Source organism: Patagioenas fasciata, chromosome 5 (genome assembly GCF_037038585.1).
Source record: "Patagioenas fasciata isolate bPatFas1 chromosome 5, bPatFas1.hap1, whole genome shotgun sequence".
NCBI lineage: Eukaryota > Metazoa > Chordata > Aves > Columbiformes > Columbidae > Patagioenas > Patagioenas fasciata.
Window position 1 is genome coordinate 53,912,901 of NC_092524.1, and position 13,302 is coordinate 53,926,202.

The following is a 13,302-nucleotide window of genomic DNA, read 5'->3' on the forward strand; positions in this document are numbered from 1 at the left end:
GGATACTGCTGTACCTGCTCCTATATAAAATTTACGGGGATAATTGCAATAAATATATAAAATAGATAATTACAATAAAGGTGTAGCTTTTTGTAACTGTGGTTTACTCACAGTGCACCATAAAAGCCTGTCTCTAAAACCCAATCCAGACCTCTGATTACATTAAATAGTTTTTTACTGCCAACAAAAAAATAACTTCTCTAAGGCCAGTAAAAAGTATGGAAAACTGGGGCTTTTTTGACAGTTAGGGAAAAATATAGTGACTCTAAATGCAATTTGCTCTTAGCTCTTTGCATTGCCTTGTAATAATTCACCCCACGATTACTTAAAGTGGGCAACACTGGGATGTTATTGCCTATTTTAAATGGCATAAACAGATGCTTGAATCAGTTCAGCAGAGCAGCCACTTCAGTTCTCTGGTACATCCATCAAGCAGTAAATCACTTTAGATCCATGTCCAGATCCTGAGTGCTGCACACAACCCTTAAGTTTGGGTTGTAACTGGGGGAAGTAAATCAGTAACACAACAGGTGATGTAGAGCAGAATCCTCCTCCCTGCCCTACCTTATCCCCACCCCATCACATACACCTGTACAGCCCCCAGCACAAGTTTTTTGTCTCCAAGAGAAGAGGAATTAGAAGAGATTAAGGAGTGGGGCAGGGGTGGAGACTTCATATCCCAGGGGAACTACTAGATGGTGACCCCCAAAGCAGCTATGTCTGTGCAGACCCCTGTTGGAGGAGGCTCAGGGCTGCCTGGCCAGGGGAGCTGCACAGCAGCTGCGTGCAGTAGTCAGGAAAGCAGCTGTGAGTCAGTCCTTCACTGGAACTGGTACTTGGGAGGAGAGACTTGGAAAAGAACTGGAGAGGCTCCAGGGATGAATGGGCAGGGAAAGCCCGTTCTCCTTCCAGCTGAGGTGTTGTGACAGGACGGTCCAGCTCCACAGAGCTGGCAGGCAAACAGCCTATGCCGAGGGGAAAAAAATAATAATGACCAAACTTAGAAAAAAAAAAGAAAAAGAAAAAGAAAAAAGTTGTATCCTATCTCCTAGGTCCTATCTGTGTACCTAAAATTAACATCTACTTCATCATCCCATGGGCACGTCAAGTGAGGGGAATGGGCTGGAGGAGAGGGGAGCTGGAAGGTTTTCCCCTGCTGTTTGTTGAGGAGTGTTTTTTTCAGCATGGCTGAGCTAAAAGGAAAATAATAAAATCAAAGTAAAACTGCTTGGAAGCTACTGAAATGGCACCCAGTTCAGAGGTAATTTTTCTCTCACCTCCAAGCAAAAGGGTTGTTTGAATCTGTGGATTTACCGGCCTGTTTCTTGATATCAAATACTGATCCCCTCGGGTCCACAGTGTCACAGCATGGAAAAGACAGGTCTGTTTGGGAACAGATCTTTTTGTATACATGCTTTTGATTGATCTTATATGAAAGGGAATCCTTCAGACTGGGAATATGAAAAGCCCACGTGTTACACGGATAAATCGTCATATGGCATTTACATCTACGTTTTTGTTCCGCGATGGAGTCTGTCTGCCAATTGTACTGTTGGCACTCACAAAGGTGAAAGACAGTTTCCACGTAGCCGACGTGCCACGTACTTGACAAAGATGCTCAGTGACATTATTTCAGCTGTTCACAGGTGCACATACACAGATGCTCAAATACTATATCGTGGGAGGTTTTTACCTAAACACTGGCCTTCTAAGAGCCAGTAGCCTTCAGTGCAGGAACAGGTATAGCCCCCTTCGGTATTTATGCAGATCTGGGTGGGGTTACACTGGTGAGAATCTGAAGCACATTCATCCACATCTGCAACACAGAAATACAGCAAGAAAATATCAGAAATGGCAACAACAAAAGACTGTTCACACTGTAGAGGGATTTGCACTCACAATGTGTACACAGCTCCATGCGAGAAGCAGCAGTGTGGTGGAGTAGAGAGAATGACCATAGCCTGAAGTAAAATTCATAATAAAATCGTCTGAGGGCAGTGAGAACTGAGGGTGCCCATCACGTCACTCCCTTTTGCAGATGACCCAGTGTTTCTCAGAGCGTCCTCAAGAAAGGGATCACATTACCTTGAGCTTTTTATTGCTTGCACGTTTGCTTTGTCACTGAACTGGGATTTCCATGCTATAGGGCAGCATCCAGCCCCAGGGACAGGCTGCTGAAAGGGCTATATAACCCCGCCGCAGAGCAAGAGATGAACAGGAGTTTGAGACGTGTACAAACATAACTCAGACATATAAAAAAACTTACTTCCTACCCCCACCAATGCAAACCATCTCACTGTAATTTTTCTGACAGAGGGTTCAACCAAAATCAACCTTTACCTGACCAAAAAAATGTATACTTCCCTGGAATCAATTTCCTGGTAATAAAACTCCTTTTCTTTTCGTTTTCTTTTTCTCTTTATTTTTTTTTAAACCATCCTTATTGTTTTTAATGTATTTGATTTTTTATTACAACCCCGTAGGGTGTTTTAGTTGTGGGATTTATTTTTTTATTTTTGCAAAGGAGGTGAATAGCATTCCTACATTTACATAAGCCAGGACACTGGAACATAACTGATTAAAAATGCCTTTCAGAGTCAGAAGTTCATTTTGAATCCCTCCTTGCCCAGTCTCTTCCTCAATGTTTCAGGCATCGGGTTTGCCTCTAGATCTCAGAAACTGAAATATCGGAAGATAAATGGTGTCATTTTTTCAGCCAACTCAGATTTCTATGTTTTATTTACTGATATCTAATCTAGTTTTTATTCCAGCATACTGTGCAGTGGCCTTCACTGAAGTACTAGGTCATCCAAGCAACGCTGCTCTCTTGATCCCCCCTGATTCTTATTAACCCAGACTTTGTTGGGTCATGACTGAAAGTATCTCACAAAAGCAGTAAGCTGGAGCAGGCAGCAGAGGACAGGAATTATGTCTCCATGTCTGGCCCCAAGGCACCTGGCACAGCCACTCAGCTGTAAAATGCCAGCGATTGTGGAATAACTGTTCCAGTCTAGCACAGCAGCATATCTAACATGTTTGGATATATAAATAAATACATACAGATCATATATATGGAGAGAGTCTAAAGTTCTTATCTTGCCAACATCTGTACCAGGGCAATTTGTGGTGAGTCAAAGCTGGTAAGATAACAAGAGTGGTACAATTAGAGGTAATTAATTAACTCTGTCAGAAATCAGTTCCCACATATTTATTGGCCAGAGGAAAGGTTGGCAAAATTGTGGAGGAAGTGAGAAAGGAGTAAGATAACAAGTCTAGACTATATAGGTACATAAATATGTTGTTCAGTTCATGCTGCTGTGATTGGGCTAAAAATTCTGGATCCTCCCTTCATACAGCGTATTGCACATAATCAGTAGTACTTGAACACAGATTTTATCTAACCATAAATTTAATAAGGATGACATTAATGTTTCCTAAATTAAAAAGTTTTCTATTTGTCATGTTTGCTTATTGTTTTAGGAGTGGGACCTTGAGATCTGGCCAGTTCTGCTGTTTCCAGCCTACCCTGAGCTTAAAAAGGAGATTTTCATTTTCCATGCTCTCTGCTTCTAGTAATATTGCTAGTTGAAGCACAGTGGAGACAAAGTGAGGGTGAAGGTCTTACCACCGCATATGGTAGCAATGCTGTTCAAAGACTATAGATCCTTCACTCTGCTGTGGTGCGTCTTTCTTGCAGGGGTACAACATGTATTCTTCACCAAAAGCAACAGGTGGCTACACGGTTGGTTTTGTTCCCAAGGCATCTTTGTGGGAGTTGCATGAGCAGCAGTACAATCACTCCAGAAAAGTGAGACATCAGTCCTCTTTGCTGTCTACCATGCTGATTTCTTTGCTTACCTTCGGTCTTCTCCCTTTGTAGTGGTGTCGAAGACATATTTCTGTTTGAAAGCAAAATTTTTTGCAACGGAGGCTACCTGTGGAGTTTCTGCTCTCCCTAGAACCTGGTCACCCCGAATCTCTGCAGAACACTTTGACTCCCTGTATTTTATACTGAATAAGACCTCACTGACTTCATTAATGAAGTTTTATGCAACCAACAGGTATAAACAGCTTCACTGGTAGCTTTAAATCATTTTGCTTAGGCCTGAGTGCACACACTCAGTTCTATATTACATGTCTCTGGCTTTCTCTAAGATTGCTCCTTGCTGTGCTGTACTGTTAAACTCTTGACAGGCCCATGCAATGCAATCAAATAAATCATTTTTGGCAAGCAGCCTTCTCAGTTCAAGCAGGTAGCATAATCCCAACTTGTCTGCCAGGGCTTTTACATTACATGGGCTCACTAAGTGAAAGCTGATATTTGCACACTGAGAAAAATGTTGGTGCAACAATTGGCTACCATTGGGTATCCTCTGGAAGAATATAAGAGCTGAGAGACAGAGGGTGCCTTGCCCAGCCCATTTACACAGTGCAGCATACAGTGAGAACTTTTCTGATTGATAAAGTCAAAACTAGACATTTGACAGGGAAAGGGGGACAAACAACAACAATAACAGGGAAAACAACTTATTTCTACTGGGGAGAAAACTAGCCATAAGAGATTGCCTATAATGGATTTACTAGACTTAAGTGCCAGCATAGAAACTATATCAAAATACTCCCAGGGCACTTTTGATTGGGTGGAAAATCGCAAGTGGAAAGAACCTGACAGCTATTCAATAATGTGTAAATCATTTCTTATTCTGGTTGCACAGCTTATTATTTCTGTCCCATTCAAACATAAATCTTAGGTATGTTCATGCCCTGGGAATGTAACTTCAAAGCTAATTTGTAAAACCTTTGCCCTTATAAGAGTTCCTGGACCATACTAGAGTAAAATTGTGATACTAAATGTACATGATAATAAGTTGTCAATAGTTTTGTAGGTTCAAAGCATGTAAGAAGAATTCATAGAATAAAAAATCGTAAAGACCACTAAATACAAGGATAGTGCATGTGGCTATGAAGTCCCTGAGATGCAGTTCTCTGGAACCTGGAAGAGTGCTTTTGACAAAGCATAACCTGTGTTGCTGTCTTCACCATGGAAAGAAATACTGCAATTAGTTGTCTGATCCCCAAAGTTTAATCAGCTGGAGAGCAGAAGAGTTACTGAAGTGAAGCAAGCTAGCAAGAAACCCTAGAAACCCCACTGTCCCCCATTCAGAGTGTTACTAGATTGTGATATTTGATGATTTTGGCATCAGTACATTGAAAGCATCAGATGGTGTCACCTGTCACTGATATCCAAGGATGGTTTTCATTACACTGAACCTGCCTTTAATACCTTTCATTGCCAAGATCCTTAGAAAACATTACCTGTGTCCCAAGAGCAAGTCTAGGTTTTAAGAGCTGAGAGCTAGCTTTACTGGATATGTCTTCTGTGATTTTGGCTAGATTACTCAGCATGTGGCTACAAGAAGAATTGCCAAGAGGTGAACTAGGATGCAAACATAAATTAGATCTTTCCTCACTGAAAACAGACTAAGGTATGTGGTAGTTACTGGGCAGGACAAGGAACTGGCACAGCGGCAGTGACCCCACTGTAACTCATGAGCTCAGAATTTAGGCTGTGGGAACTTATCCTTGCTTTTCAGCTTCCAATGCCCTGCATCCTATTTGAACGAAATTTTTATCATAGTCCCGTCTCCCTTTACTGTTTAGCATCTAAAGCTATTCAGGACAGGGCCTACCCTCTTATATACAGAGCCAGTTCACAATCCTTTTATTTGAAGGCTTCCAATCATAATATGAATCAAACTGTACTATGAAACCCTTTGTGTCCTGCTTGGTGTAAATATCAGTGCTCTGGGATTTTAACTGGGAAATTCAAGCCTAAGAATTTAAAGAACTAACCAGTGGCCACTCAACAAGACAGAAGCAAGAATAGGTCACAGATGTCTCTGACTTGTAGTCCTTCATGTAGCCCAATACAACCTGCCCTTATGTGAACACTTAAAGATACGACTTTTCAGAAATTTAATGCAGCCTCTACATTGGCTAATGAGATCTGAAGTAAAAGATTAACAGTCATTCTGAAACCATTTTGTTCTACTAGGAGACCTCAGAGGCATCAAAGGCTCTTTCAGCTGAACTCATTTCTTCTATACTACTCACAGCGCTATTGTCTTACTCTAAGGACCTATTGAACCTCAAAGCTTCCATGAACTACTGCAACAGAGAGAGAACCATTGACACATTCAGTGGCAAATTGAAAGAGTTATCTGCCTACCACACGTTTTCTTACCCTTACAGATAGGACTGGGATAGTTACTGTGAAATTACATATAAAAACAAGAGGGTGCTAAAGAACGTTGTAAGACCTAATAATTTTGAACATGTCCAAATTTTCCCAAGTGACTAGTGACTGTGGGTGGCTCCTTAGAGGTTCCTGATTTTGAGAGAGCAGCTGTTCAGCACTTAAAGCCACACTAGGGAACCTAGGCAGTGCAGGGTGGATCTCTGTTTAAAACTTCTTTTGCCCAAGAGTGCTCAACCAACACTGGCCCTGGATGTCTCAGCTCTTGATTCTGCTGCTCTGTGTTACCAAATTAACAGTCTCCCATACATCCTCCCAGTTGTTGCATTCACATTACTACTCCCACAGCGGGTTCCAAGGGCAGAAGTTCAGGGACAAGTCCAGACTGAAATTAAAATCTGATCTGAAGTGGGAATAATTCACTTTCTTTCTTCCCAGCTGAATAATGAGAGCAACCACACAGCTCATCCAGACTGCTGCTCTCTGCCTCCAAAGAAATACCACCTAGGATGAATACAGAGCCTCATGGCTCAAATACATGAATTTTGAAGGTCTTTGGTTTACTGACTGAATGGGAGAATAGGTAGGAGACATCTCCATACACATTTCTCAGGAACTTGCTGCTGCAAGAGCCTGAGCCCAAAGACTCCAAAATCAACCACAAATCTCTGTCTTAGCTTAGTGTGTCTGCCTTAAAAATTTATTGCTGTGGAGGTTTGGTCTTGCAGCCCTGGGGTGTGATGTTCTGTTTACTTGACATTTTGCAGAGGTGAGGTGACTGGGGCAATGGGGTTTCATTTGGGGATTGAAAGGGTGGAGGAAGTGCTTTTTATATTTCTGGCTGCCTTTGTGGGATGTGATGTGCCGATGCTTTGTTTTTATTGGTACAGATTGTATTTTTAATGGATGGCAGGATGCCTAGTGACAGGATAGAAATCATTTACAATGTCAAAATAAATAAATGAACTAATTGTGTTTAGCATGCAAATTACTGGCTTTGTGTTTTATTATCTGTAAAAACTAGCAGTAATCTTCATGGATTCTTTAGAATTCAGCCACATCGTAGAACAATGAATGACATTTTTAATTCATTGCCCATAAGTTTAAAAAATGAAATAATTTAAAAGCTATGCATACCAAAAAACAGGGGAGCATAATAATATAGTCAGAAAGAAAATCTAGATGTCAAACTGCAGCACATCACCACATGTCACCAGGAAGGCTAATTCTTATCAGAAGATGCAGTGATCTTTTATACCGGCTCAGGTCCACAAAGAATGCAGGACTGAGGCCACTCTAATTTCTATCAATAATACCGTAACAAATCACAGCATAGAAAGAAAAACAGTACTCTAATCCATTGAATTAAGACCAGACATATTCGACGCTGCTCAAATGAAAGAGGCTGAAACTAGGAGACCAGAAATCTCAAGGGAGAATCCTAAATGTGGAATCATCATGTGAGTGTCTACAGGATCCTGCGGATTTGGTTTTGGTCCAGTGTTTTCCACATTTGGGATAAAATTCAGAGGATTGCAACCTGGTAGAGTTAAAAATTAAGAAGTACGCAAAACTCTTATACAAATAAAAGTAATTTGCTAGATATTGTGGGCACATTTGAAAGTGCATTTCAAGGCAGACAAACATGAGGTCATATATCAAGAGTAAAAAATGTTGGTTATGAAAATAACTCTGGGATTATGAAAGATAATCACTTGAACATGAACTTTTCTTGACACGGTGTTGCTGAAAGGATAAGCATAAACATGAGAACACTGAGTAGACACAGGAAATTGTTCTTACCACTGTATATTGCATTAGTAAAATAATTACTGAAATACATGTCTGGTGTCAACACTTCAAAAAGTGATATTGCAAAGAGATCAGGAAATATCTGAAAACTAATTCCAAGTCACGAAAATCTGTCTCAGAGCAAGACAATGCTCTGTTTAATAATCTATTTAAGAAAAGGTTCAAGGTATACTTGCTGTGATCTATAAACACCTCCATGGGAATGAAGTTTTTAGCTGGAGATGGTCACTGAAACTAAGACAACAGGATGAAATTCAGTGTTTACAAGACAAATCCAAAATAAAAATAAGCCACAAACTTTAGTAGTACTACTAATTAACCATCATTTAAACATTAAAAGACAACAAAGCAGGTGGTAGATGCTTGGTTACTTTTAGGACCTAATGCCTGACCAGTATTTCTTCTTTGAAATATGCTGTAGCGAAAAGCTCTGCACTTGAAACACCAGTTGCTAGGTAAGGTTCTATGGCCCGTGTCACAAGAAAGACAGATTATATGATCAAAGTGTTGTCTTACAGTCTTCACTGAATTATTTAACATGATTCAAAGTTTAGCGATTTTTACATATATCCATACCCATTACACCTGAGATTTGCTGCTTGCCTTACATCTTTTTTCATTTCCTAGGCCATTAGGACATCTATCTTGGCCAGTGAAACTACTGAAAACGGGGGTAGGAATTTGTGAAGTTCTTCCAAGTGATTTCTCCTTTGCAAAGCTTTAAATGTACACGTGCAATTTTTCATTTTTTGTTTGTAATTTTAGCAATAAATTTGATTCTTAGTGAGAGATATTGTAGCTCTAATATTTGTCATAATTACAGAAAAAAAAACCAGAAAACTTAGAAAATGTTGATAAAATTCTTATGCTACAAGATGTTGAGTCATCAGCCTAAAGATGTTGGACATGCCAACCACCTTACTTTCAGGACACAAAGAATGACTGCATTTTTATCAAGCATGAAGCAAGATAAAGAGGAAGAATCCAAGTTATTATCGCAGACCATCTGTCGAAGCCAAGAGCTCAGAGAGGACTAAACTGCAGGTTAGGGGGAGTGAACATGCAGGAAGCAGGAGATTGGCAAGCCAAGTGACTTTAAGAGGTGGAAAGCCAGGGGAGAAAGCAGACAAGAGAAGAAGGAACAGAGGTGCTTAGGAACTGGAAGGAAGCATCTGTCCACTGGAAGACGAGGTTCAAAAACTGTAAGCAAAGACACTGTTTGCCTTTCTTCTGCTCAGAAAAACAGGACTTTGTGTCTAAGCAGGACTTTATATGTTAAAGAATACAGAAGGAAACAAAGTCCTTAAGGTCAGCTCGTCAGTTCAGAGACAATATCAGAGTCCTTCAAGAAAAGACTTTGTTGAGAAAAAGGTTTTTTTAAGAGGAAATAAAGTTAAATAAGTATATTGATGAGTTTCATTTATCAGCATGTGGATACATACCATGCAACAGAGTAAATGCATGTGGAAAGCTTACCAAAGCAGCTCCATCCCAAGAAGATATTTGCACCTACCACTGCAGGAACAAGGGAGACTACTGCCTTCTTAAGTCCACCTACTGCTGTTGAAAGTGGTGGGATTCGTGACTACGTTTATCCCTCCACAGGCATGGTCCATGCTCAGGTGCCGTGACCATTCCACTCCCTCCATGTCAGCTCCTTCCCTGCTCCCCCACAAGGTGATAATGCCCCTAGCAGAGAGCTATCATGGAAGGATGTGGACTTATCTTCTCTGAGCTAGAACCACATTCTTGGAGACTTTGGCGATTAGAAGAGAAACTTTGCTTGGACTCTGTATTCAAGAGGGAAGCCAATGTGGACAGCAGATTTCCAAGACAATATGCTTTTGGCAATGTGTGCTGTTTCGCAGATGGACTGTTACATTTTGTTCTATTTGGAACATATTTAGCATGCATGACTTCCTTTCTTAAGTAATGAATTCTGATAATCATGCTACAAATTTCTGTGGGTCACAGTAGTAGCTGCGTCTGTGTTTCCTTCTTTTGACCAACCATTGACAAAAGTGGGAATGTTTTTGCCATCATGATTGTCTGAGAGCCATTAGCACCATGGGGTTCAAATGCAGTAAGGCTGAAGATTAATTTGACAGTTGTGAGAGCACAGGTCTTGCAGAGTTAAAAAAAGTTTTCTATTAAAAGCCTTCTTCTCCCTTCTACTGGGAAGTGAGGGTGATTTTGGGGCCCTACTTCTTTATTTTATTCTATCTGTATTCTAGTCCCACTGTTGTACCAACACAACCCCATGATCTCACCCCACTCTTGAGATAGAAAGTTCTTGCAGAGAGGGTCAAGGCTGGGAGCTCATTCCAGAACCTCTGTCTGCTCAAACACTGAAGCTCGTTTAGTCATTTATAACCCTCAGGGCTCCTTTTTAAAATAATACAAAGATTGGATGTCTATTTTTTTATAGGAATAATTGCAGGCCAGGACTAAACATCCGAGCTCAGTAACATGGGTGTTGGTTCCAAGATTACTTGGAACAGAGCACTTTCCCCAAACTTCTCCTCCACTCCTTATTTGGACACTGAGAAATAATTTCCTCAGTAGTAGATTTTTACTCCGTGAAATCACATGTTTTCTCAAAACTTTTTTTTTCTCAAGATAATTACATTTGATAAGAAAAGGGGAGAAATAACAATGCCACATTCCTAACCTGCAGACTGAAGCCAAATTCAAACTGCTGCTGTGTGGGGTCAGTGTTTTTTTCCAAGGATGACTGACCTTGCTGAGCTTGGACACAATCCAAGATCAACTCCCTAAACACCTGTTTAATTGCATATTTCAGTGTCTGAGGACTGGTCATTGGTTGCCGAATCAATTTTCTATCTGCATCCCATAGGCATTACGTTATTGGTTGATTGCTAAACAAGGATTAAAGTGTTTTTCACATAGATGGTCAGCCTGGAAGGGGAGACTGAGTAGTGTGAAGCATGAATCTGTAGTGCTGCTCCTTCTGCCTGGTATGAAAATTGCTCAACATGTGTCACAGGTTCTAGATATCCTGCCAGCTATCTGAGCCTTTCCTTAGCTAGCACACTTCTAACGTTACTCAAAGATGATAAACAACAGCTAAACCGTGAAAGGACTTTCTTCTCTGAGCACAGTTCTAGTCCTGCCTTTGTGATTGAGATTTATAGGACAGCCATGCAGATAAGTGCATACCAAAGGGTCTAAAGTGGCAGCAGCTGTTTCACCTTCAGATCAGAACAGACCTGTGAATGGTTCGTACACTTGCACGGCCACAGCTCCTCACTCCCACCAGTTCCCAGGGGTCCCTGTTGGCGCAAGATTACACCTGATTGTGTGGACTGTTCCTGGTGTTCCATGAGAGTTTTTGCAAAAAAGCACAGTCTGCATGTTAATTCTGGAATCAGAAATGAGACAAACTACTGATTTCAGTTAAAGGCTTTGCTTAAACATGGAAACTCCATGGCCTGAAGCACAGCCGTACTGTCTGGCTTCGTGATTTCCTGTTGTGAGTTATGCACAACTTATAAAATCCATGGTCAGTGCACGTGATTTGGAAATCTCAGTTATTTCCCCACTGCATTTATGCTATTCCAAGTAGCTGTGGTACAGCAGAACAAAGGTGACTCAAGTATCCTGCTGAAAGTGGGTAGAGATGTGTCAGTATCCCACTGATGACACTGAACCTGCTGAATTATCATAGGAGGTACCAAGCAGGTGCTGTTCAACGTGGTTTCATCTTGATCAGCCGGAAACATGTTTTTCAGCTGAATAAATGGAGCGTTACTGTTGTACTACCCATTTCTCAAAATGAGCTATTTTGTGTGGTCATATACTACACTGAGATCTACTGGTAGTGTGACGAGAGGAGGTTCTAAGCGAATGACACTACTGCAATGGAAACAAAGAAGATGTGCAATCAGAGCCAGGAAATGCACACTAAGAAATTAAAACATACTTCTAGCAAAAGGGTCTTAGAGTCCTCCCTTTGCTGCATGATATGAAACAGTCTCATGCAAAAACCTCTAGAGAAGGTTTGTAAAATTTCACAGAAGTAGAGCCATTAACAATGAAAAAGTGGATTTTCTGTGGCTGAATTGTAGATTTTCTCTGCAATTCTATGGGATATTTTAAAAAGACCCTGTAAGAAGGAATTTATCAAAAATATAGGAGTTTAAAGTACTATTTATAAAGCATTTAAACAGGTCTGTGAAATCCTATTGGCTTCTCCTCCAATGAATTCTTTCAAAGACTTTTCTGTTAGGGTACAGAGCATGAGAGAACTAACAGAAGAGAACTGCTATTCCCACTTTCTCTCCCCAGGGAGCTTTGAGAAATCACTAGCACAAATAGTCCAGCCAGCTGGTTTAGCCAATTGGTGGTCAGTTTACATTTCCTCTAATAAGTGAACTTCTTGACCGTACATTTTAACTGAGTCATTAAGAGCTCCTTTTCCAAGTGTTTTGGCAGGCTGAAGAGGTCTGAGACTGTGAATAGACCACAATAACTAGTAAAGAGAAGAGCAGCCCTACTTTTAATACAGCAGAAGAAATTGATCCAAATGGATCCAGAAATTAAAGCCGCAATAAAAACAAAGGGATGCAAATATCCATCTGCAGGATATAACAGAAACTTCTATTGGAAGGGTTGCTTCTTCCATTAAAATGCAGCCACTTCTGACATGTGATATGACAAAAGCTTTAATCATTGCTTAAACATGTTGCGCAAGCAACTGTGGGAGTGAAGTATTGGGCACCTGAAAATACAGGAGAGATTCTAGGTGTGCAATATGTAAATACCCCAAGACAGAATTCAGTATGGATGCTCTAGTCGCTCCAATGGGATATCTTCAGATCTTTAATATATATGGAAAAAGAGGACCACATGCATGTGTGTAAACAAGGGATCTCTATTATAGGGAACTGGAATAGTAACATGAAATTAATCACTAACTAATCGCTCACAAAGCTTCAGCAATCATCACCAGTGTCTCATTCAAGAATGGGCTGGATTCAAAGCTGCTTGGCTTGAGCATATGATGAGGCTCTAGCCAGAGGTAGCACATCTGTAGGTTGCTTCATGTCACTCAAACTGTGTGAGTCCAGCACACATACAATGGAGACCACAGTGCTTTGTCTTCCTCCACCAATCTAAGACCTTATTCGCTGAACCTAGCTAATAAAAACCAGGGAAAAGAGCCTGGCCACACCAATGGTGCTCGCAAAACTTCTGTCTGGACAGCGAGACAG

The 13,302-nt window shown here is 40.8% G+C and overlaps 1 protein-coding gene across 1 annotated transcript in view; it reads right to left on the bottom strand.

Moving 5' to 3' along the window:
• The window catches only part of FBLN5 (fibulin 5), a 52,703-nt gene that overhangs the window by 17,303 nt on the left and 22,098 nt on the right, over positions 1-13,302 (bottom strand). Inside the window, exon 5 of the mRNA XM_065838559.2 lies at positions 1,694-1,816. Within this exon, the coding sequence (XP_065694631.1) occupies positions 1,694-1,816 (123 nt within the window). The remainder of the gene's footprint in view (positions 1-1,693; positions 1,817-13,302) is intronic.